General features: G+C 41.8%; 1 protein-coding gene across 1 annotated transcript in view; it reads left to right on the top strand.

Annotated features, from left to right (window-relative positions):
- The window catches only part of RECK (reversion inducing cysteine rich protein with kazal motifs), an 82013-nt gene extending 57727 nt beyond the window's left edge, over positions 1 to 24286 (top strand). The window contains exons 11-21 of the mRNA XM_008070817.1: positions 2541 to 2753; positions 4069 to 4205; positions 5106 to 5246; positions 7515 to 7703; positions 9191 to 9313; positions 11309 to 11480; positions 16247 to 16439; positions 17950 to 18160; positions 20089 to 20162; positions 21301 to 21456; positions 22692 to 24286. Of these exons, the coding sequence (XP_008069008.1) occupies positions 2541 to 2753; positions 4069 to 4205; positions 5106 to 5246; positions 7515 to 7703; positions 9191 to 9313; positions 11309 to 11480; positions 16247 to 16439; positions 17950 to 18160; positions 20089 to 20162; positions 21301 to 21456; positions 22692 to 22916 (1834 nt within the window). The 3' untranslated portion in view covers positions 22917 to 24286. The remainder of the gene's footprint in view (positions 1 to 2540; positions 2754 to 4068; positions 4206 to 5105; positions 5247 to 7514; positions 7704 to 9190; positions 9314 to 11308; positions 11481 to 16246; positions 16440 to 17949; positions 18161 to 20088; positions 20163 to 21300; positions 21457 to 22691) is intronic.
- Positions 24287 to 24613: the final 327 nt, after the last annotated feature.

Below are 24613 nucleotides of genomic sequence, written 5' to 3'. Positions count from 1 at the left end.
GGCTGTCCTCAAACTCCTGGGCTCAAGTAATCTTCCTGCCTCAGCCTTCCAGGTATCTGGGACTAAAGGCACATACCTTCATGCCTGGCTCTATTTTAATTTCTAATGTAGTAAACATTGATGGATATAACTCACATAAACAAAAGCTTTTTGAGAATAATTTTAAATGTAAATGGGTTCTGAACTTAAAAATCTGAGAACCTCTGGGACAAATAAATTGTAGTTTGTTTATTAATGGAATACTATTCACCAATAAAAAGAAACAAACTGTTTCTATACACATGTATGCATCTCAAAAAGATTATGTTTGGCGGTATGTGCGTGCATGTTTGTGTGAGAGAAAGGGGGAAAAAAGAAAATAAATATTTTTTAAAAGACTATGTTTGGCTAAAAATCCCAGACCCAAAAGAATGCCATACAATATGGCCTTACTCCTCTGCCCTTGTACATTGCCGAGGAAGCATTGTTAAAGTCTCTCTCCCCGCAGCCATCATGTCTAAGAGTCCGCTAAGGAGCCCAAACAGCTGCAGAAGCTCTTCATCAGAGAACTGAGCTTCAATACCACCGACAAGAGCCTGAGGAGCCGTTTTGAGCAATGGGGAATGTTAATGTTAACAGACTGAGTGGTAATGAGAGATCTGAACTCCAAATGCTTCAGGGCTTTGGTTTTGTCACATATGCCACTGTGGAGGAGGTGGATGCAGCCATGAATGCGAAGCCACACAAGGTAGATGGGAGAGTTGTGGAATCAAAGAGAGCTGTCTCAAGAGAAGATTGTCAAAGATTAGGCACCCTCATTACTGTGAAAAAGATATTTGTTGGTGGCATTAAATAAGACATGGAAGAACATCACCCAAGAGACTATTTTGAACAATACAATATAGGAAAATTGAAGTGATTGAAATCATGACTGACAGGCAGTGGCAAGAAAAGGGGCTTTACCTTCGTAACCTTTGACATCCATAATTCCGTGGATAAAACTGTCATTCAAAAGTGCTATACTTCACAACTGTAAAGTAAGGAAAGCCCTGTGGAAGCAAGAGATGGCTAGTGCCTCTTCTAGCCAAAGAGGTCAAAGTGGTTCTGGAAACTTTGGTGGTGGTCATGGAGGTGGTTTGGTGGAATGACAACTTTGGTCCCGGAAGAAACTAGTGGTCATGGTGGCTTTGGTGGCAGTCGTGGTGATGGATGTGGTGGCAGTGGGGATGGCTATAATGGATTTGGTAATGATGGCAACAATTTCAGAGGTGGTGGAAGCTACAGTGAGTTTGGCAATTACACAATCGGTCTTCAAATTTTGAGCCTATGAATAAGAGAAACTTTGGAGGCAGAAACTGGTCCCTGTGGTGGTGGAGGCCAGTAGCTTGCCAAACCACGAAACCAAGATGACTATGATGTTTCCAATAGCAGCAGTGGCAGATTTTAATTACTGCCAGGAAGCAAAGCTTAACAGGGAGGAGAGCTAGAGAAGTGAAAGGGAAGCTACAAGCCGGGCTCGGTGGCTCAGCCTGTAATCCTGCACATTGGGAGGCTGAGGTGAGTGGATTGCCTGAGCCCACGGGTTCGAGACCCGCCTGGGCAACTTGGCGAGACCTCATCTCTACAATAAATCAAAAAATCAGCCGGGTGTGGTAGCGCATGCCTGTAATTCTGGCTACTCGGAAGGCTGAGGCAGAAGGATCGCCAGAGCCCAGCAGGTCGAGGCTGCGGTGGCCGGGAGCGGCCACTGCACTCCAGAATGGGCGACAGAGTGAGACTCCAACTCAAAAAAAAAAAGAAAGGGAAGCTATAGTTTACAATAGACTTGTGAACTCAGCCAAACACAGTGGTGGCAGAGCCTAGCTGCTACAAAAAAGACATGTTTTAGACAACACTCATGTGTATGGGAAAAACACTCGAGGACTGTGTAACTAATTGTATAACAGGTTATTTTAGTGTCTGTTCTGTGGAAAGTATAAAACATTCCAAAAAGGAGGTTTTTTATTTTTTGTTTTTGTTTTTGCTTTTTTGAGTCAGAGTCTCACTCTGTGAAATTTAAAAAGTAGTTTGGTGTGGTGGTGCACACCTGTAGTTCCGGCTACTTGGAAGGCCAAGGCAGAATGATCACCTAAGCCCAGCAGGTGGAGGCTGCAGTGGCCGTGAGCGTGCCGCTGCACTCCAGTCTGGGCAACAAGAGTGAGACTCCAACTCAAACATAAATAAACCAACAAACAAATAAAAATTTTAAAAACTTGGACCCGTAGTATTTATTTTGTGAAATGAAACGGGACTGAGATAATGTTCTTATCCAGAGCATTTTGAAGTTTTAAACTGCCTCACAAAAATCTGTGTCCAAAAAAAACATGCAATCAGTGTCTTAATGCTAGTATCTATATTGAATCTTCATATACACAAAGCTGATGTCCTTTGATGGGTTGTATGTGTTTTCTTCCTTAAGAAAATCATATTTTCCTGATGCAGTAGTATGTTAGGTTTTTACTCATTGCTTCTCTCTAGAAAATAATTGCCTCTTGATTCCTCCGGGCCTTTTTTCTCTTTAGGCCAACAGAACTTTTCAGGAGTTGTAATGCTCAATCGGATCAAGGAGCCATGAATGACATGAAGCTGTGGGAGAAAGGAAGCATAAAGATGCCGTTTATCAACATACCTGTTCTTGATATTAAAAAGTGCCAGCCAGAAATGTGGAAAGCAATAGCATGTTCACTGCAAATAAAACCTTGTCATAGTAAATCCCGGGGAAGTATTATTTGCAAGTAAGTTTCTTTCATCATAATGATTCTCCAGTTTGGGTTCAGGGCTTCATGATCTCTACCCAGAGCCTCTCTTTAGACTTTTCTCTCCCGCTACTTTCCTCTGCCTGTCACCTCCCCATGTCAAATGATTGCCCACGTTTTCCTGCTGCACTTGAAATATTGTTTCCCCCATCCCCACTTGTCTCCTCTCCAATACCAGACTTTCCTGTAGTCTTCCCAGATTTCCCCCAGTTAATAGTAATTTATCGTTACTGCAAATTCCTGCAGATCTTTATTTGAACTGCTCTATGGAACTTATTCAAGAAACAGTTATTAAATACTTTTGACATATAACTCTACTTTTATATTTTAACTTGTGTACTTATTTTATATTCTGTTAGACTTTGTTCTTCTTAAGGAGTTTGTTGTTCTTTGTGCCATTTTTCTTTTATCCCCTTTCCTCTATTTCTCCTCTTCAGGTATTAGCATAATCCTGACAGTAGGTATTCCTTAAGTGTTTGCTGAGTGAAGGAGTTAGTAAATACAGTCATTAAGAACTGTTCCTAGTAAACAGTTTTGAATAGTTTGCTTAGGAAATCTAGGGTAAAGTAAAGATAGGAGCTGTGATGGGATGAAGCACTGTGACTCAGTGCTGCTAGGTACTTGATGACTTATTTCAGATCATTTCAACCTTAAGTAGAGTCCAGACCTGTTCTCTGCCATGACTTGGGCATGACTTGAGTAGGGGAGAAACTGAGGTATTGTTGCTTGGGTGACAAGCAAGAGAACATGAGTAGGAGATGTGTAGAATCTTAGCACAGACAACTTATAGGAGTTAAGTCCCTGCTGAAGACTAAGAACATCTTGAAGTAGTGGACTTTCCAGTTGTTATAGGCCAAACACTAATGTTGATAACTAAAAAGATATTTTAAAAGAAAAAGGAAGGAAGAGATGGATGTAGGAAGCATGCAAACAAACAAGTAAGGATATATGATTTGGCAAAGAGCAAATCATACTAGCTTAATTTAATTTCCTTTCAAAGACAGTGAAAAGTCACAGTGATGGTAGTAAGAGTAAGTAGAAGCATATACAACATTTGAGCAAGGCCTTTGATCTCAAATAAGAGAAGTTAGGGATGCCTTGAATTTGCTATTCAGCCTAAAATCCACTATGATGTCTGTTCACTTGTGCCATACTTAACCTAGCCAATTATGAAACATTGTTAAGTTATGAAAACTCACTTTCTGGAAAGCCTCAGAAACAGAAGTGACATTGACTAGACAACATGAAGAGGTTCTTTGAGCCCTATTCATGTGAATTCATTTTTCCTTTCAAGGTCAGATTGTGTGGAGATTCTCAAAACATGTGGAGACCAGAACAGATTTCCTGAAGACCACACAGCTGAAAGTATCTGTGAGCTTCTGTCACCTACAGATGACCTGGAGAATTGTATACCTTTGGATACATACCTCAGTAAGTACTTTGTTTAGATTTCAGATACTTCTCTCTTCTGTCTCTATCCTTACTGCTGGTTTTGGATGGGCATCTATCTGTTAAGAATATGTGGTTCAATGATACCATCTCAATCACAGACTCTTATCTTACTTGTTTGGCCTTTCTGGCCCAGGAAAGACTTGTCATCATAAAATATGTAAACAGAAGTGATTGTTATATCAGTCCGAGGAAGTATGAACTGTTGTCGATCAGGAATTCTAAGCAAGAATCAGAAGGCCAGCATTCTCAGATAATCAGCCCTAATTGCTATCTCCTTGCCATAGCAAGACCAGAAAGTGGAATTTCTCCCAGGGAGTATTCAGATTTTTGGGTATCAGTGGACCTCAGCCAAACATTGGCTTGGACTTAATCAACCAATAGAATGTAAAGAATGACCGTCTGGGTTAGTACATGAAAATGGAGCTTATCTCACTGCTTTGGCTTCTCTCTGCCAAATACTAGAAGAGTATGTTGATATCTCATTGAGGGATGAGCTGGAGCTGAGCTTCTTGGTGGTAGAAACCAGGGAATGCTAAGAACTCCTCTAAGCTCAATAGTTAGGATAAAGGAGGTGTTCAGGCTGCCACCAGGGGGCATAAGTGCCATGCGCTGGCTGGAAGGGCAGACAGTGGTATCAGCTAGGACCTTGTCCAGCATATTGTAGGTACCCAATTCATAAACAAATAAATGAATGTGTGTATGTTTATACTAAATTCACAAATGAGATAACGTGAGTGTTTTAATAGCTTATTAGGATCAGACCTTGCTTTATGCTCATGAGCTCTTCATTTATTCCAGCCATAAGTAATTCAGATAATTAACCTCTGTTAACTCTAATTCATTTAGGTTGGTTAAACTAATCTGTTTTGGTTTTTTCAGGGCCAAGTACTTTAGGTAACATCATTGAAGAAGTGACCCATCCTTGTAATCCAAATCCTTGCCCTGCCAATGAGCTCTGTGAAGTGAACCGGAAAGGATGTCCATCTGGAGATCCCTGTCTTCCTTACTCTTGTGTTCAAGGTAAGAGGTAGGCAGGTGTGGGCGCGGGGGGAAGTATGGATAGACACAGCTGGTGTTTCTTTATAAGGGTTCTCTTTGGAGTGATGTTTATAAGAAACTTCATTTTCCATATTGAGTTTTTCTTTGTTTGAGGTTTTCCCGTGTATTGTTTATGAAAGCAGAAGACAAAGACACATGTAATTTTCAATTGTCATTTAGATTATAAACTAATAATATCAATCCAAAGCTTGACTGTCATAATAAGTTATAGGGTTCTTGGCTACAAAAGAAAAGAGAAGTTTGGACCAGCTTTTTGTACTTTCTTTTCCATGTTGTAATGTTTGAGAAAATATACATTGTTCATGATTGTTTCTTTCCTTTAGCACACAGCGAAATGGCATAGTCAAAAAGATGTATTGAGATCTCTATAAAGATTAATGTTATGTTGAAATGCATTTGATTTTAAAGCCAGAAGATTTTTATCTCATAGAATTGTGATAGTCTTTATCTTTCTGTCAGTCCCTTAAGAATATAGTTGGGCAATCCCTTCAGGTCCCCTCCAGCTGTGGGAGCTTTTCTGTCCTCTCAATAAATCCTGCTTAAAAAAAAAAAAGAATATAGTCATGGCAACACTGTGCTTCTTTTTATCTATCTCCCAAGTGAAAATATTCCTTTATTATGTCCGTATCGACATTTTAAAATATCTTTATGGCTGGACACAGTGGCTCACACCTGTAATCCCAGCACTCTGGGAGGCCGAAGCAGGGGAATCATTTGAGCCCAGGAGTTCAAGACCAACTTTGGCAATATAGTATCACCTCATCTCTACCAAAATAAAAATCAAAAAATTAGCCAGACATCGTAACACACGCCTGTAGCTCCAGCTACTTGAGAGGCTAGGTGGAAGGATTGCCTGAGTCCAGGAAGTCAGGGCTGCAGTGAGCCATGATTGTGCCACTGTACTCCAGCCTTGGCAACAAAGTGAGACCCCAGCTAAAATAAATTAATAAATAAATATATTGTTAAAGTAAAATGAAGCAAAGGATTAAATAAGCATGGTATCTCAAGGATCATCTATAGTATTTGTGTAATACCATAACACACCAACTGTAGATCATAATAAGTCTTATTAAAATTGGAAATGTTGGGCGGCTGTTTTAAATTTCAAGATAGTATTTTCCATTTATCTTTATATTATAATTTGGTCAAGATTTTATTTGGGCCAAGTATGGTGACTCAGGTCAGTCATCCCAGCTACTTGGGAGGCTGAGGCAAGAAGATTGCTTGAGCCTAGGAGTTCAGTGCTGAAGTGAGCTATGACCTTGCCGCTGTACTCCAACCTGGGCAGCACAACAAAATCTCTTCAAATTAAAAAAAATTTTTTTTTCTTCAGCACAAAAATAAACATAGTTATTTAAAGTGGTGATATTTGTATTCCATATTATTTAAATATGGAACTCAATTCAGAATGATCTTGCTTTGTCAAACTCAGAACACCCATCTTGTGATAAGATAGGATGTATAAGATAGAAAATGTGTTTCCCAGCCGGGCTCGGTGGCTCGTAATCCTGGGCTTTGGGAGGCTGAGGTGAGTGGATTGCCTGAGCCCGCGGGTTCTAGACCCGCCTGGGCAACTTGGTGAGACCTCATCTCTACAATAAATCAAAAAATCAGCCAGGCGTGGTAGCGCATGCCTGTAATTCCAACTACTCGGAAGACTGAGGCAGAAGGATCGCCAGAGCCCAGCAGGTCAAGACTGCAGTGGCCGGGAGCGGCCACTGCACTCCAGTCAGGGCAACAGAGCGAGACTCCAACTCAAAAAAAAATAAAAAAATAAAATATGTTTCCCTTAAGCCCGTGCAAATATTCAGTTTTTCTTTGAATTTAAGGTATTCTTATATCCCATCCCTAAAAGTTTTTCTGACCAAGATTATTCTAAAAATACTGTCAGTTGTCATACTCCATTTTTAAAATATCTGTGATTTTTAAAAATATCTTTGATTAGCCCAAAGAAATAAAAAACTACATTTCTTAGCATTTTTGTACTGAACTATAGGTAACATTAGGGTACATGTCCTTAGTCACCATCATCCCTCAGAAAATGGAATTTTCATTTGAGAGGATATATTTTTGACCAATGAACCAAAGCAATTCCTTAATTTGGTGAAAGTTCTATTATGTAATCTTAAATAGCTATATCATATCTACAAGACTTTCGAAAAGCATATATCTAATGTCATAAACAGTGTCATAGAACAATACCATCTCTGCTAATTTTTGTTTGTGCAGGTTGCAAATTGGGAGAAGCTTCTGATTTCATTGTCCGTCAAGGGACACTAATCCAGGTGCCATCATCTGCAGGGGAAGTTGGTTGTTATAAAATCTGTTCATGTGGACAAAGTGGACTTTTAGAAAACTGTATGGAGATGCACTGTATAGACCTGCAGAAGTCCTGTATTGTTGGAGGAAAAAGAAAAAGTGAGTCTTGAGGTGTATTTGTTTTTGTTTTGTTTTGTTTTGTTTTGTTTTATATGAGATCAGTTATCTTTACTTTGTAGGAAGAACATTGGATAGATTCTTGCCAAAGACTAAAGTCTGCAAATCAGATACTCCAGGGCAGTATTTTTCAAACTATACCAAGTGCTAGAACTTCTAAGGAAATATTTTAGAAGTCCCCTCAAGAAGGGGCTAACAGCTAATAATACTAATGAATACTAATTGAATTTCAGTCCTGTGCTAAGCACAATGCTCCAAGTTACTCTTAGATATAGGTATTATTATCCCTTCTACATAGATAAGGAAACTGGTGCTTAAAAAGGTCACCTAGCCAGTAAGTGACCAAAGCAGGATTTAGCCTCAGATCTATTTGACTCCAAAGCCCTTACCCTTCACAGGCAAGGACACAGATATCCTTTCTCTAACCCTTTCTCAGTTATACCTCACCCTTACTTCACCAGAAGTGAAACTCAGATGTTGACATCATGGAAAGCAAATGGGGACAGCACCTACGCTGGTTAGGGGTTTGGAAAGAGCCCATTTAAAAGTGTCACCACCTTGACCACCTTCCCTAAAAATCATAGGGTCTTACCTTCTCACTGCTTCCTTATCCATCTTTTGCTGATAGTCCTAATGACTGTTCATGTAAATATTTGACCTTCAAACAGTTGTGAAAAAACACTACTTTTGAGAATGTGCTCCCTCACCACCTGCTAACTCAGCTACTCCATCCCACCTCCATCCCCCCACTCCTTCAACCATAGTAGTTCTGCTTTGATGTGCTTTTTGGTTTACTCTTCTGTGTGAGATCTGATTAGAAAGAAGAGTGTTCTTGGCTAAAAAGAGCTCATGAATGTCTTCCTTGGAGCAAGTCAGGTGTTTGTTTCCACATTCCAAGTAGAATTCATCCACATTCTACTTGGCTAAAATGTGAAGGTAGGTATCACAGAAAATATCTGAGGACAAATTCATTCCTTCTATAAACTTTCATTAACTAAATGCTTATTCTGTACAAATACTAGTGCCTTGGGGAACTGAAACTGGGATGGAGGATCACACTTTACATGTTAAGATGGGAGAGAATTTGAGCCACAAAAAGTGGCAGTCCAAAAGCTCTTCTGGGAGTTAGTTATTGCTGCCAGGGTATCGGGAAAGTCTTTGATCTGAAGATAGCATCAGGTCTGTCTCTGGAAAGATAGGCATTCAAGGCAAAGAGGGCAGCCAGAAATATTCTTAGAGAAGAGGGAGCCGCTTCATAACATCAGCAATTTAGGGAGTTGGAGGAATATGCTGGGGGGTAAATATGAAAATATTCACAAATATTCACAAATTTAGCTCACTAGGTTGTATATTCAGAAGTCATCTTTCAAGAATTTCCATTTGTAAACTTTTGAACTATTAAAATTTTAATTCATGCTCTATTTCTCAATGCATGATATAGATCAACATTTTCTTTCTCTTTATCTCAGGTCATGGAACGTCCTTTAGTATCGACTGCAATGTCTGTTCTTGTTTTGCTGGCAGTTTGGTATGTTTTACCCGCCTCTGCCTCAGCGAGCACAGTTCAGAAGATGACCGCCGTACCTTCACAGGTGACCATGGTCATCCAGAGGCACAGTCCTCAGGGACCATCATTCCTTTGCACACTTTTCTCCCTTCAAGGCAGCCTCCCTTCAAGGCAGCCTTAACTACAGATGTATGCAGTAAAATAAACCAGAGCCTGAGGAAGATACCTTCCTCTCTGGATCTCAGTTTTGTCCTCTCTGAATTGAAGGCATTAAACTAAATGGTTTCTTAGGGCCTTTCTAGCACTAATAGCCTGGAATCATTCCTCGAGTCAAAAAGAACAATGCCAGTGATTGGGACAGTTTTAATTTAACTGAACTTTTCTACCTGGTAAAATATCCTGCTTACCCCTACCATTGTGGTCTAAAAAATATCCATCTAGTTTCTCGGTTTGTTTCTCAACACCTTCCTCAGCCTCCTTAGCTCACTGCTTCATTTAGGCCCCCACAAACAATCCTGTGCGACAGTACTACTTTCTTGACTACTATGCTTTGCTGCTTTTGTTATGCTGTCACAGCTACAGTAAGTGAAAAGGCTGGTGAGAGGGGATGCTCTTTTCTTGTGAAGCTGTAGTCGTCAACAGCAACAGCACAGTCTGCTGGTAGCTGGTATCTCTTGGTGTCTGCTTTTTCCCAGATCTGAAAAACCTTTGGTTCTGAGTAAAGAGGTACTAGGTAACTGCCCTTGCCCTATTTCATGCTGTTGCAGTGGCAACTTGATTCTTCTTTCCCTGGAGTAGAACTGAGTAAGGATTTACCAACCTTGTACCTCCAGCCTGTCAGAAATAAAAAGGAGATCAGAAATAAGAAGTTAATAGCAGACTGGTGGGGAAGAGAAAGACTGCCCTCACCCCATCCTCTCTCCACCCTAATAAATACCAGCCTTCACTGCTTTGGTATTATTATTATCTTTTATCTGTCCTTCTTTAATTAGGACAACTCATTCTGCCTAAAGAAACCATAGAGGGGAAATGGGAATGAAGAGTGACCTAAGGATTTACAAGGGGGACTCTTTTTTTTTAAACATCTTATAATGTTTTGGGAAGATGAGCTTTACAACTAGCAAGACCCTTGTTCTCTATAGTGTGTGGCACCTCATGTCCTGGGATAAATTAGGTCAATGACTGTCAAGCTAGCAAACTCAAAGGAAATTTTACTGGCCCAAAAGTATACCACATTTCTTGGGACTCAGTATCTTAGTCCAAACATGACTTAGAGGGAGATATTCATTTAAAAATTTAAGTCTTAAAATTGCAATAATTTCCCAAGTTACCTTCTTCTTCTACCCCTTCCCCAAAGAAGAAGAAAGTGAAAGGAAACTGTGTGAAGGGCTTACAACCTTTGCTTTCTTATTTTTGAAGCCTGTCTTGGGAAATATCTTGAATGTAACATTTGAGACATCTCCCAAGACAGGCTTCAAACATCCAAAGTCTAGATTTTATATGCCAGATCTGGAGAAATATTCTTTACTTCCCCTACCTGTAACTTTTTTTATAGGGGTCTCTACCTGGGATCAATGTCTGGAGACCCTCAATTCGCTGGCGATAAAAAGGAAAAAGGAAAGCCATTTTGTCGACAAAGGACTTTTCAGAAAGTTGTTGACTTTAAAAACCCTGTCAGAGCTTGAGGTCAAGAGTTGGAAGCCAGCCCGGGAAACACAGTGAGACTCCCATATCTGCATAATTTTTTTAAAAAATTTATCCTAGCATAGTGGCATATGCCTGTAATCCTAGCTACTTGGAAGCCTGAGGAGGAAAGATCATTTAACCCAGGAGTTTGAGGCTGCAATGAATTCAGATCACACCACTGCACTCCAGTCTGGGTAACAGAGTAAGACCCTATCTCTTTAAAAACAAACAAACAAAACCCATTTCTGAGATTGGAGGGAAGTTTTTTCTGACTTAATTTACAATTCTCTTCTAACTGAAGCTTTCACATGATTGTTATTGATTTGCCTTTAGGAAATATGAGGGGAAGGGGAACATACAAGTACATGTCTTTGAGGCAATCTCCTCTCTTCAGGTCTGCCATGTAACTGTGCAGATCAGTTTGTGCCGGTGTGTGGACAGAATGGACGCACTTACCCCAGTGCCTGCATTGCTCGCTGTGTGGGTCTCCAAGACCATCAGTTCGAGTTTGGATCATGCATCTCAAAGGATCCATGTAATCCTAATCCCTGTCCAAAAACCCAAAGGTAAGTCAAATGGCTTATTTTTTTCAACTGAAGACCAACACTTGCAAATTATCTACCATGTACCAGTGAAATTACAAACATGAATTAAGAAGTGGTCTCTGCCTAAAGAGTTTAGGGTCTAGAGGGAAAGAGCCATGTGAAGCTGCTTGATAAGGTGCTGTGATTGGGAACCCAGAGGTGGAGCGGTTCACACAGCCTAGGGAGGGAAAAGCCTGGGAACGCCTCTAGAGGATGTGACCTCAGCCGACTCTGGAAAGATGAGCAGAAGATTACAGGCAAGGCTTACAGTGGAGAAAAGGTGCTGTGTGCAAAAGCAGACAGAGTCACAGGAGCAGAAGTCATGACTATTGGCAATGAGGAGATAACCCTGCTGGGTACTATCACAGTTCTGTAAGACAGAAACAGAGTGTAATGCAAGGAGAGGTAGCAGATAAGAGGAGAGAAAAGGGTATACTCATTAATAGCTGTTTATGCCTGATAGGCAAGGGAAATTTTCTTCTTCTTATGTGCCAACATTTTAGGAATTAGACATGAGAAATTTTTGGAAACACAAGTTTAGTACTATTTGAAATTACTTGTTTAGGGCTCCTTTCTGTGCAATTTTCCCACTAAGCTCAGAGAACAGTGGACCCAGCCTTAATGGTGAATTTCTATATGTGGTGGCCACCAGGGCAAGTGACTTACTGACTCTTAGATTGCAGCCTACTGGAACTGGAGTGTTCTCTAGCCCCCTGAGGAGTCTGATCAGGACACATTCCAGTACCACAATCCTTTCCTCATGAAGGATTTGTGGAGTATAAGCAATTGCTTTTCCACCCTGAAAGCCCCGGTGCAATATGGAGGAAAGGGAAGATTTCCTTATGTGCTAAAACAAATGGCAAAGAATTGGTTACCCATCTGCAAAGTTTATACAACAAAACTAAGCCAAGAAAGTTTCTGTAGAAAGATGACAGGATGCCATGCATAAAATAAGCCAAAATATAGGTTGTGTTGGGAGGTAGAATTGACAGCCATTTTGGTATGTTTATTCATTTGCTTTCTCTATTGACTAACCTTTCTGAATAAGGTTGTCTTGCTTTTATAATAAAATGGCAAAAAGAAGTCTCAAAGTAGGAAAACCGTTCTGGGCGTACTATAAAACCCAAGAAAAGATTGAAAATTTCAGCTATATGAAAATCAAAATTTTCTGCATGGTAACAGACAAATGATAAACTAGGAGGAATATCACAGAGAAAAGGTTGATGTCCTTAAATATAAAGAACCCCTACAAATCAATATGAAAAAGATCAATCTAATATAAAAATGGGCAAAAATCAATAGCCTAATAGAAAAATGAGCCAAAGGCATAAACACACACACGCAAAACAAATAGTTCTTAAACACTTGAAAAGGCAGTTTTGTTAGGGTAACTCTAACTACTGTATACAAACCCCAAAATATCATTACATTCACATAGTAGAAGATCAAATAAAGTCCATGTGTGTTCAGCCGGTGGCTTTCCATGTGGCTAATCAGAAGCATAGGAGGCTTTCATCTAGTGACACTGCCATCTTCCACAAGCCTCATAATCTTGCTCTGTATCTGCATCTGGACAACAGTTAAAGAAGGGAGATATTGGGGATTGCTCTTGAGAAGCTTTTGTGGACCAGGTCCAGAAGTGACATTCGGGCCAGCACTGTGGCTCATGCCTATAATCTACTACTTGGAAGGCTGAGGCCTCCAGGAGGATTGCTTGAGCCTAGGAGTTCAAGACCAGCCTAGGCAACATAGTAACACTGCATCTGTACAAAAACTCAAAAAATAAGCCAGGTGTGGTGGCGCACATCTGTGGTTCCAGCTACTCGGGAGGCTGAAGCAGAAGGGTTGCCTGATCAGGAGGTCACAGCTATGGTGAGCCATGATCATGCCATTGCCCTCCAGCCTGGGCAACAGAGTGAGACCTCAACTCAAAAATAAATAAATAAATAGTGGCATTGATCACTATTTCCAGCCACACTCATTATCTAGAACTCAGTTAGCTGCAACTAACTGCCAGGGAGACTAGGAGCTATTATAATCTAGATGTATAGCCACAAGGAAAATTAAATGAATTTGGTAAAAAAAAAAAAAACTAGTCAAATTCACAAACTGAACCTTCCTCATATTAAGAGAAATTTAAATTAAATTAAGACTTCAGTTGTGTACCATTTTCCATCTATCAGAGTGGCAAAGATAAAAAGTGTGACAACATAATCTTGGGAAACGGCTACTTTCATACAAGAGGAGGTTGAAGGAAGATTGTTACATCCTCTGTGGAAGGCAGTTTAGCCAGATTTACAGTTTTAAATGCATATAACCTTTGGATCTGCATGTATAAATGCTTATACTTACATAAAATAGCTCCGGAAGGTAAATAAAAAATTGGTACTAGTGGTTACTTCTAGGGAAGAGAACTAGGTGTCTAGGACAGAGTGGAAGAGAGGCTTGTTTTTCACTGTGTACCATCTTGTACCTTTTCAATTTCACTACAAGCTTATGTTACCAAATAATTTTTTAAATAGTTCAAATAGTTTAAAAAATAATTAATTGTCAAAAAAGAGGTCAGGTGTATTGGCTCACACCTGTAATCCTAGCACTTTTGGAGGTCAAAGTGGGAGGATTGCTTGAGCCCAGAAGTTTGAGACCAACCTAGGCAATATAGAACTCGTCTCTACAAAAAATTAGCCAGGTGTAATAGTGCTTGCCAGTAGTCCCAGCTACTCTGGAGGCCGAGACAGGAGGATCACCTGAGCCCAGGAAGTTGAGGCTATGGTGAGCCATGGTCATACAACTGCACTCCAGCCTAGGCACAGAGTGAAATCTCGACTCACAAAAAATGAAAAATAAAAAGTTGTATTTATTCATCAAGTGTCTACTGTTGTACCAGGCATTTTCCTAAACATGAGGATATATCCAGGCAAACTAGAACAAGTCACTGCCCTATTCATGTTTACACTTGTTTGCCCCCAGATTGTCAGCCATTTTTTATGATCCCCTTATTTCCATACACTCAAACTGATCAGATTTTTTCCCCCAAAATTACAAAATTTCTCCTGATATTCCAGGTTCTCATCCCTCACATATTAATGAGGAATGAAGTTCTAAATACTCTTTTCTGGCCGGGTGCGTTGGCTCAAGCCTATAATCCCAGCACTTTGGGAGGCTGAGGTGAGAGGATTCTCTGAGCCCGCAGGTTCGAGAGCAGCCTGGGCAGCATGGTGAGACCTCATCTCTACAATAAATTTTTTAAAAATTAGCTGGGTATGGTAGCATGCTCCTGTAGTTCTGGCTACTTGGAAGGCTGAGATGGGAGAATTGCCTGTATCCAGCAGGTCAAGGTTGCAGTGGCTGGGGGCGTGCCACTGCACTCCTGCCTGGGTAACAGAGTGAGATTCCAACTCAAAAATAAATAAATATTCTTTTCCATTATTTTTCTTCAAACATCTTAAAACCATATCTAAGTGCATTCTAATTTTAGATCACATCAGACTGGGTGACCATATACAGTGGTGGTGGTATTTTCGGTGCAGGAGATTATCCCTAAAAAAGAATATAAGTAACTTCCTTTGAAACTGAAATAACACTAGCTACTATATTCTTTTTTTTTTTTTTGAGTTGGAATCTCACTCTGTCACCCAGACTGGAGTGCAGTGGCCGCTACCGGGCAGCACAGCCTCGACCTGCTGGGCTCCAGCCATCCTTCCACCTCAGCCTCCCAAGTAGCCAGAATTACAGGCATGCACTACCACGCCTGGCTGATTTTTTGATTTATTGTAGAGATGAGGTCTCGCTGCCCAGGCGGGTCTCAAACCCGCGGGCTCAGGCAAACCACTCACCTCAGCCTCCCAAAGGCATGGGATTATTGGCTGAGCCACTGAACCCGGCTCTATTCTTCTTTTATTTTGCAGACTAATATTTGTGTATCCTGTTGCTGCAAATACCCATTGAAAGCTAGGCATTTTTATAGGTCTTAATCTTCTTACAGAAAGTTATACATACCTTTGTAAAAATTATGAAAGCAAAAAAGTCTAAGGAAGAAGAGAACCAGCATCCCTATTCCCTTGAAGGAGTTCGGGGATTTAGAATGAAGTAAGGTCCAGATAATACCAGGAAAGACCAGCTTCACGGTGCCCTTCTCTCAGGGATTTGCAGGCAGCCGGGGTCAGCTCCTTAGTCGTATAGGCACAGAGACCTGAATTGTTTAAGACATAGAGTGAAGCCTCTTCTTAAGATAGACTCATGTTAGCCAAGCTGAAAATTAAGTGCCTGAAAGTTTCATTTGCTATTGACTACAAGTCCTCCAGCATTGACCCTAGCCCACCTGTTAGCCTCGCATCACAGCACTTCCACGCTGTGTGCGCATCCTTGGCTCCTGCCCTCGAGGTCATCTGCCATTTTCCCAGCACCACAATCCTTGCACATCACACCCAAGTACAGGCTGCTTCCTCAGCCTGCCAGGCCCATGCAGCCCCAAGCTCCAACCAAAACACCACCTCTCCCGAAGCTTTCTCCAGGGTCCTCAATGAGAATGACTCGTGCCCACGAGCATTTTGCATGTCTTTTCCACCTCATAGTCTTCCTTATGTGGAGGCTCAACTCTCCCGCTCTACATAAGCTCTGTGAGTACAGGAGTATTCCAGTTTCTCTCTTACTTTCTCCTCAACCTCCTGTGGCTTATCCAGTGCCTTGCCAGCCCCACCGCAGGCCCTCCCTAGAGTGGCTCACTGTGCTGCCTTCATCTTTTTCAGGTGCGTACCCAAGCCACAAGTCTGCCTGACAACTTTTGACAAGTTTGGATGTAGCCAATATGAGTGTGTGCCAAGACAGCTTGCCTGTGACCAGGTCCGCGATCCCGTTTGTGACACTGACCACATGGAACACAACAATCTCTGCACTTTATACCAAAGAGGAAAAAGCCTCTCTTATAAAGGCCCATGCCAGGTACAGGGGTTTGGCTGACAAACCAAAGTACATTAGGCATGAAATTGATTTATGATCTTTTACAGTTGAAAGGGTCCTCTGTGAATCCTACCAAGTCCAGAGAACCCAATCCTTCACTACAGATAAGGACTCTTTCTCCTTGCTCGGGAAGGCTCTTGCTGGTTTGTGTACCCTTGTGCATCTGGTGCAACAATCAAGAACAGAGAACAGCTTTTTGTAGCCCACCTCTAGGAAAAGCATTTAAGGCTTCACACCCCTGGCATGGTCCACACCATTTTCACTTCCCATGGCTCTATGGATCCTCACTAGAAAACAGCAAGAACATGAGTTAAAACCAGGAAAAGAGTTTCTCCACTCTTCCCACCACAGCCCCACCTCTCGGGGTACTGAAAAGTGATGGAACATTTCTCTAAGACTTAAAGTCTTTGTATATCAGTTTATGTCTCAGTCTTTTAGAGTTGTGGGATCTACATTTATGTTTAAGGAAAAAAAAAAACCAAGGCTGGGTGCAGTGGCTTACGCCTGTAACTCCAACACTTTGGGAAGCCAAAACAGGAGGATTGCTTGAGCCCAGGAGTTCAAGACCAGCCTGGGCAACATACAAGAACTCATCTCTATAAAAACCCAAAATATTAGGCTGCCATGGTGGCACATGCCTGTAATCCCAGCCACTTGGAAGGCTTAGATGGAAGGATCGCCTAAGCCTAGGAGGTCAAGCTGTGATCTTACCCCCTGCACTCCAGCCTGGGTGACAGAGTGGAACCCTAAGTCAAAAAAGTATTTTAAAAACCAAGGACAACCTCTTTGGAGCTTTCCCCATGCATCACTGATTTTATGCAGGCCCCTCTCACTGGGTTCCATCTTTGGGCCCAGCATCCCCTGCCCACAACCAGCTAATAACACCTGACATGACTGATCCAATTCCCTGGTCTTCATGGTTTAGAAAAATCCCTCCAGTTTGTCCCCCTTGGCTTGTCTTCTCTCAAAGTTTCTGTGCCAATCTCATTGACACCACCTACTTTGAATTCCCAGTCTTCTCTTCTTACTTGTTCCCTCTTCCTGGCTAAGATTTTTCTCTGATTATTCCTAACCTACCTATTGGTTCCAGAGTCTGTCTGCCCCACTAAACTCTCCCCTCGCCTTTTTCTGTACCCAGCACGAATTGATAAGACTTCCACATTTGTACAAAGGTTGATCTTGTTTCTTCAAACAGGCACTTCTGGGATTCTAAGAGACCTGAGCAGAGCAGGGAGAGGGATTTTTATCTCATATCAGTTCACATGGAATGAGCACTCAGGTCCCACAGAGGCTGAGAAAAGTAATCTTTTCAGTTCATCTTGAGACAACCCTATTGTTCACCATGCCCCATTTAGCCCCCCTTAAGAGGGTCCCCACAATCTATACCTGTGTCTTTTTTCCCTCCTGAAAATAGGGAGACATGCTGTGTACTCTTGGTTAGGGAAGGTGCATCACAGAGGTTTCCAGGCTAAATGTGATTGTTTGCCCTCAGCCCTTCTGCAGAGCCACAGAACCCATCTGCGGGCACAACGGAGAGACCTATAGCAGCGTGTGTGCCGCCTACTCAGATCGTGTGGCAGTTGATTACCATGGGCCCTGCCAGGCTGTCGGGGTCCTCTCAGAACACAGTTCTGTGGCTGAGTGTGCTGCTGTGAAATGTCCTTTGCTCTCAGCGACTGGGTGTAAACCCATCATCCCACCCGGTAGGCTGGCAGTATTTGGGATGGGATCGGGAAGATGTGTTTAACTACCTCCAGAAAGTGAGTCATTGAGAAGAGAGTTGACTAAGTTCTTTTCAATTTTTCAAAAAGTCTTGAAAAGACTCTTACACTGATTAGACCCATTACTCTGTGTTGACCTTAAAAAGCCATGGATTACCTTAGATATCATCTGGTCCTGTGATTTTAAAACAACATAGAGCCCTTTTTCAAGCAAAATCTTACAACCAACACCACCATATAAACAGACAAAGCAGTATTTTTATTATTTATTACTAAAATTAGGGTTATTAATTTAAATGTTTAATGTTTACTTATAAAATTAATGAAAAATGAATTTATAATTAATGAATGAATAGCTAAAGTAGTTTGGATGAACACAAACATTTGAAATTGAGAGAAACAGAAGATAGTTGTTAGATTGGCCTTAGCATCTAATGTAATTGTTTTAGTTGCATATAATCAGGAAGGTCTTGTTTCATACGAATGTTGTAAGCAGTAACCATTTTTTATTAAACAGCTTATCTTACAATCTCACACTCTTCAGTTAACCAGAGGTAGCAGAAGAGACTTCATTCCAAGTCTGCACAGAACAGGTTAATTCCTCCATCCGTTAACTGATTGAATGTTTACTGAGCTTCCATTATGTGCCAGATACTCTTATAAGCACTGGAGACACAGCAGTGAGCAAAACAAAGCCTTTTTCTTCTTGGAGACCATGCTCTGAGGGAGGTGGCAGACCAAACACATATTACCATGTAAATCAGTACTGAGGTGGCAACAAGTACAATGAAGCAGAATGAAGGGAGAGAGGCCCAGGTGGAAAGGCTGCTAATGGATTGGCTAATAGTCTCTGTTGTGTTAAAATATGGTATAATATTATATTTGATTATACCATATTCTGTAGTATTTTTTTAAAAACAGTTTAAAATAATTTTCAAAATTAGGGGGCCAGGTGTGGTGGCTCATGGCTGTAATCTCAGCACTCGGGGAGGCCAAGATGGGAGGATTGCTTGAGCCCAGGAGTTCGAGACCAGCCTAGGCAACATGGAAGACCTCATCTCTACAAAAAATCAAAAAATTAACCAGGCATGGTAGTATGTGCCTATAGTTCCAGCTACTCAGGGGGATCACTTGAGCCCAGGAGTCTGAGGTTGCAGTGAGCTATGATCATACCACTGCACTCCAGTCTGGGTGGCAGAGTGAGAACCTGTCTCAAAATAATAGTTATTATTATTGTAATTATTTTTAAAATTAAATTAGCATGAAACCCCTGAGACACTAGCTCCCTTATTTTGCAGACAGGAAAACAAAAGGCTTTCCCAGAATCACACAGCGAGTTTTGGGGCAGGGCGGGCTCAGGCCCCATGTCTCCTGAAAGGCGAGCTCTCTGTGCTGTCTGCACTGCAGCCTCCTCACCCTGAGAAGTGGTAGTGAAGGATGAAAGGGTGGAGAAGGATTTTGGGGAGGGAATGTATCTGAAGGTGCAATCAGCAGCAAGGGCAGCTGTAGCTCTCCTTGCCCAGAATGAAGTACTGGTCATTTCACCAACATTTTTTTTTTTGAGTTGGAGTCTCACTGTGTCACCCAGGCTGGAGTGCAGTGGCATGCTCACGGCCACCACAGCCTCCACCTGCTGGACTCAGGTGATCCTTCCATCTCAGCCCTCCATGTAGCTGGAACTACAGGCACATACCACCACACCCAGTTAATTTTTTGGTTTATTGTAGAGATGAGGTCTTGCCAAGTTGCCCAGGCTGATCTCAAACCGGTGGGCTCAGGCAGTCCTTTCACCTAGGCCTCCCAAAGTGCTGGGATTATAGGCATGAGCCATCCCATCCAGCCTCACCAATAATTTTGAATGCTCCTTGTTTCTAATTCTGAACACACATAAAATGGTTTCTGTTACACAGGTGCTTGTTGCCCACTATGTGCTGGGATGTTAAGAGTTTTATTTGACAAAGAAAAACTGGATACCATCGCTAAGGTAAATGGCTTTGTCTGCCAAGTGCTGTTGAAACCTTATTACTAAACCCCTCAGTAATCCTACAGGGTCAAATGTATGTCCCCATTCATAGATGAAGAAACAAATCTTCAGAAATTTAACTTGCCCGAGGCCATCTAGCCCTTATCAGCAGGACAAGGGTTTGCCCCCAAGTTGGCTAACTCCCAAGCCTGTGCTCCTTCCCTCTGTACGCTGGCTAGGCACATTATAGTCAGCCTGAACCTTCCTTAGGAAAGGTCCCTGTTGGCACGGTCATAGGTAGGGGCTGCAGGCAGAGCCAGGGAGCTAGAGACAGGTGGGTTCCTGGGTGGTTTCAAGCTCACCTCCTCTCACACCAGTCCCCAGGCCTCTTGAGGGAACTTCCAGAGCCTGCCCCCTGTCCTGCAGGGTTTTGCCCTTTTCCCTTTTCTGTTCCATCACTTTTGCTGCTTCCTTTTGTGGAAACAGGGCTGCAGAAATGTAGCAGCCAACACCTGTCCCTGCCTGGAGAATTATGTCCATTTTGATTAAAACACTTGTACTGGGCCGGGTGTAGTGGTTCACACCTGTAATCCCAGCACTTTGGGAGGCCAGAATGAGGTCTGCCTGAGCCCACAGGTTCAAGACCAGCGTGGGCAACTTGGTGAGACCTCATCTCTACAATAAATCAAAAAATTAGCCAGGCGTGGTGGCACATGCCTATAGTTCCGGCTACTTGGAAGGCTGAGGCAGAAGGATCACCTGAGCCCAGTAGGTCGAGGCCATGGTGGCCGTGAGCGTGCCACTGCACTCCAGCCCGAGTGACAGAGTGAGACTCCAACTCAAAAAAAAAAAAAAGTACCTGTACTTTTACAGGAAGACTTTAAGTACCCCGTGGCCTCTGACTCAGAACAGTCACAGTCACTTTTTAAAAAGTGCTGTGGTGAGAGTGTTTATCTTCACTCAGAGCTCCACAGTCAGGCAAGATCCCATCATAATGGCCCCTGGAGCTTCAGAATCTGGCCTAACAGGGCTGTGTCGGGGCCTGACCCTGAGGACTTCTTGGTCCAAAGAGCCTCCTCGACCAGCAGCTGAAGCCAGGTAGCTTAGCCAGTCCTAGGGAATTCCATTTTTCAGGTAATGGAATGCTTTCTCTTTCTAGGTAACAAATAAGAAGCCAATAACAATTCTGGAAATACTTCAGAAAATCCGCATGCACGTGTCTGTCCCACAGTGTGATGTATTTGGGTATTTCAGCATTGAATCGGAAATCGTGATCCTGATCATCCCTGTCGATCACCACCCAAAAGCTCTGCAGGTGGGGTCAGCACACGTTGTGCAGCCATCTTGTCACTTTCAAGTTCGGTGTACCTAGGAGGGGTAGGCACAAGCCAGGACCAGGGAAGGATTCAAGGGAGGGGAAATAGAGGCATAAGTTTAGCAGGACTGGAGGGAGAAAAGCAAGGCAGTCTTGGAAGAACCAAGCACTTCACCAGGCACTGATACCTAATACACATTGGACAGTGGAATGCAAAGAAACCAAGGAGGGAAGAGGTCAAGATGCTGTGACTCCAGAGTGTGCAGAGACGGAAGAGAAGAGGTCTGAGAAATCATTGAATCTGAGCTGAGGCCCAAAAGGGAAAAAACTGGCCCAGGTCATGCAATGACAAAACCAGAACAGACCCTGGTCTCATGAGGACTGTGCTCCTCTCACTGTGAAGGAAGAGCCCATCAGAGCTGGTCTTGTGAGGCCCGGTGTTTCTTCCTCACAATCTAGAGACACTTAGAACCCCACTCATACAGGCTCAAATTTCAGCCTCAGCGGTGTGAGGGCTCAAGTGAAGGGAATGAATGTGAGCTATTTGGAAGCTGCCATCACTGGAAACCTCATGAAGGTGAATTGTTTTCATCCTCATGCTAAGTACATCCCCAGCTGGTGCAGTGGCTCACACCTATAATCCTAGCACTCGGGGAGGCTGAGGCTGGAGGATCACTTGAGCCCAGCAATTCAAGACCAGCCTAGGCAACATAGTAAGACCTCAACAAAAAGTTAAAAAATTAGCCAGGCTGTGGAATAGTACATGCCTATAGTCCCAACTACTTGGGAGGCTGAGGCAGAAGGATCGCCTGAGCCCCGGAGGTCAAGGCTGTGGTAAGCCATGATCATGCCATTATACTCTGGCCTGGATGACAGAGCAAGTTCCCCAACTGAAAAAAGAAAGTGCATTCCCTGCAACTCTAATGTAAAGATAATGTCTTAATGGGTAAGAGGTGAACAGGATTGTGGGAAAATGAAAACAGTTGATTGATTAGGGCAGTATCATTCCACAATGATCATTCTTTTCTGGCTTGGTTTCCATTAATGCTGTTATATTTATGTAATAAATTAAGACTACAATAAAATGTTACTTTGGCTAAGAAAAGAAGGACAAAGAGAAAGCAGATGCCCTTGGAGGCCACCCTACTTTAGGATATATGTGGAATTTGTCTTACTTGACCTTTTCATGGATTCTGTGGTTTTATATTAAGAGAATCTTACCTCTGCCCTCCCAGATTGAAGCCTGCAATAAAGAAGCAGAGAAGATCGAATCTCTTATCAACTCTGACAGCCCTACCCTGGCATCCCACGTCCCTCTCTCTGCCCTCATCATCTCCCAGGTGCAGATCTCTAGCAGTGTGCCATCAGCTGCTGTCAGGGCTTGGCTTTCCCGCCGTTCCATCCTTCTCCTCCTGCTCAGCCTGGGCCTCACCTCATGCTTGCTCCGGACACATAACTGAATGCCCACAAAGGAGCAAAAGGTTCCTTGACCTACTTTTCCATTTTGTAAAAGACATTCAGGACTATTGGTTTATAGTTGAATAGTGGCCAAGGAAAACCACACGTCACCTCTATTCACCACACAGTGTTTGTTTTTTTTATCTGCCAATATGAGTAGAGTTTTATTGTTTTATTTTTACAAATGTTAAAATACATTCTCCCAAATACTCATAAAAAGAAGATATCTATTGCTGGTGGATTGCTACTTTATGATTTACATTCAAAGCAAATTTCTTGTCAGTGATAAATGAGATGATCACTTTTTAGAAAGATAACTCACTTTACTATCAGGTTTATATCAGAGAAACTTCATTTCAGAGTTCCTTTAAGTATTAAGGTTCCCTTTGTGTTTGTTTTTGTTTACAGATAATTATCTACTCTACCTAGAAGCTAGGGGGTCTTAGTGAAGAGACACTACTATTAGAGTATGAAATCAAGATAAACTATCTTTGAAGTTATCATGTAAATCATCAGGCAAATTTACAGTAAATTACAGAAGTTTAATTCAGGACCCCATATTTTGTGTTAAGCAAAAGCAAGCTGATTTAATGGCACTCAGATAATTGTATGTTGTAACAGTCTCAGTGGTCACTGATTTGTGTCTGTGACTTTTGTGAAAGGGAGAGGTTACATCGCATCAAGGCATCTTGCATTATGCAGTTTTTATATTAGCCAGATGTCTATTCTTCAGTATTCATCCGAGTTAAATTTAGAGTTTTTAAGCATCAATCTTTAAACCAATTGCTGCTACTTATATAATTGCCAAAAAGTGAAATAATTAGTAGTTCATGTAAATAATACATGATATTTCTATTTTATTATGAAGAAGGTGAATAGCCATATTTGTAAAATGACAATCATGTGTGTTAACCCAGGACTTTCTGTTCATGAAAACACATTTGCTTTTTGTGATATGCACAATGTAGATAAATGTTCTGTCTTTCTTTTTTGATATAGAATTATAAAGAATTGTGGTTTATATATTTTTAAATGTGAAGTATTAAAATGTTTGCATGTTGTCTAAGAAATTGAATATTTTGAATGTGTTTCACAGTTTGGAATAAGCTATTCGATGTAATACTTCTTGTTTGTGTGCACCCAAACGTAGATTTCACATGAAGTATTTTTTCAGTATTATATGTACCCTCTGAAATACATAGGGATATACTTATTATGCCAAAATGTTGTTGAAAAGTGGGCACTTAAAGCTTTCAGATTATCTCAGTGCTGATGTAGCATGTTTGTTGCAATTGCTTCTTTTCTGTATAAATGTCTTCAATGCAATATACTGGAAAGCTTTTCTATTTTAATAAAAATAATTTTATATGATTGTGAATGCTTCCAAGAAATGTGAACATTCAAAGTGAAACCACTAATCACCCTTGGGTGAGCTGTGTCCTTTGCTCTGGAATAGGAAGTCATAGAGTATTACTACCCAAGCCAAGGGCCATGGGAGAGCCAACCAGCTAGGACAGAGCAAGTTAGACCAGAGGACAGGCAGTAACAGAGTCAAGTACAAGGACTCCAGCTTTAGACCTTAAGGACAGAGAGAGCTTTAGGCCTCCCAAGACTCAGGACCAGGCAGTTCCACTCCCTACTGAGTTGGGCCTGATGTTCCAGCTCAAGGGTACATCCTGGCACAGAGAGCACTTTGGAA

This window comes from Carlito syrichta, unplaced genomic scaffold (genome assembly GCF_000164805.1).
Source record: "Carlito syrichta isolate Samal-C Ts95f unplaced genomic scaffold, Tarsius_syrichta-2.0.1 Scaffold314025, whole genome shotgun sequence".
Taxonomy (NCBI): domain Eukaryota; kingdom Metazoa; phylum Chordata; class Mammalia; order Primates; family Tarsiidae; genus Carlito; species Carlito syrichta.
Note: the sequence above shows the minus strand (reverse complement) of the source record. Positions and strands in the feature narration are given on the sequence as shown.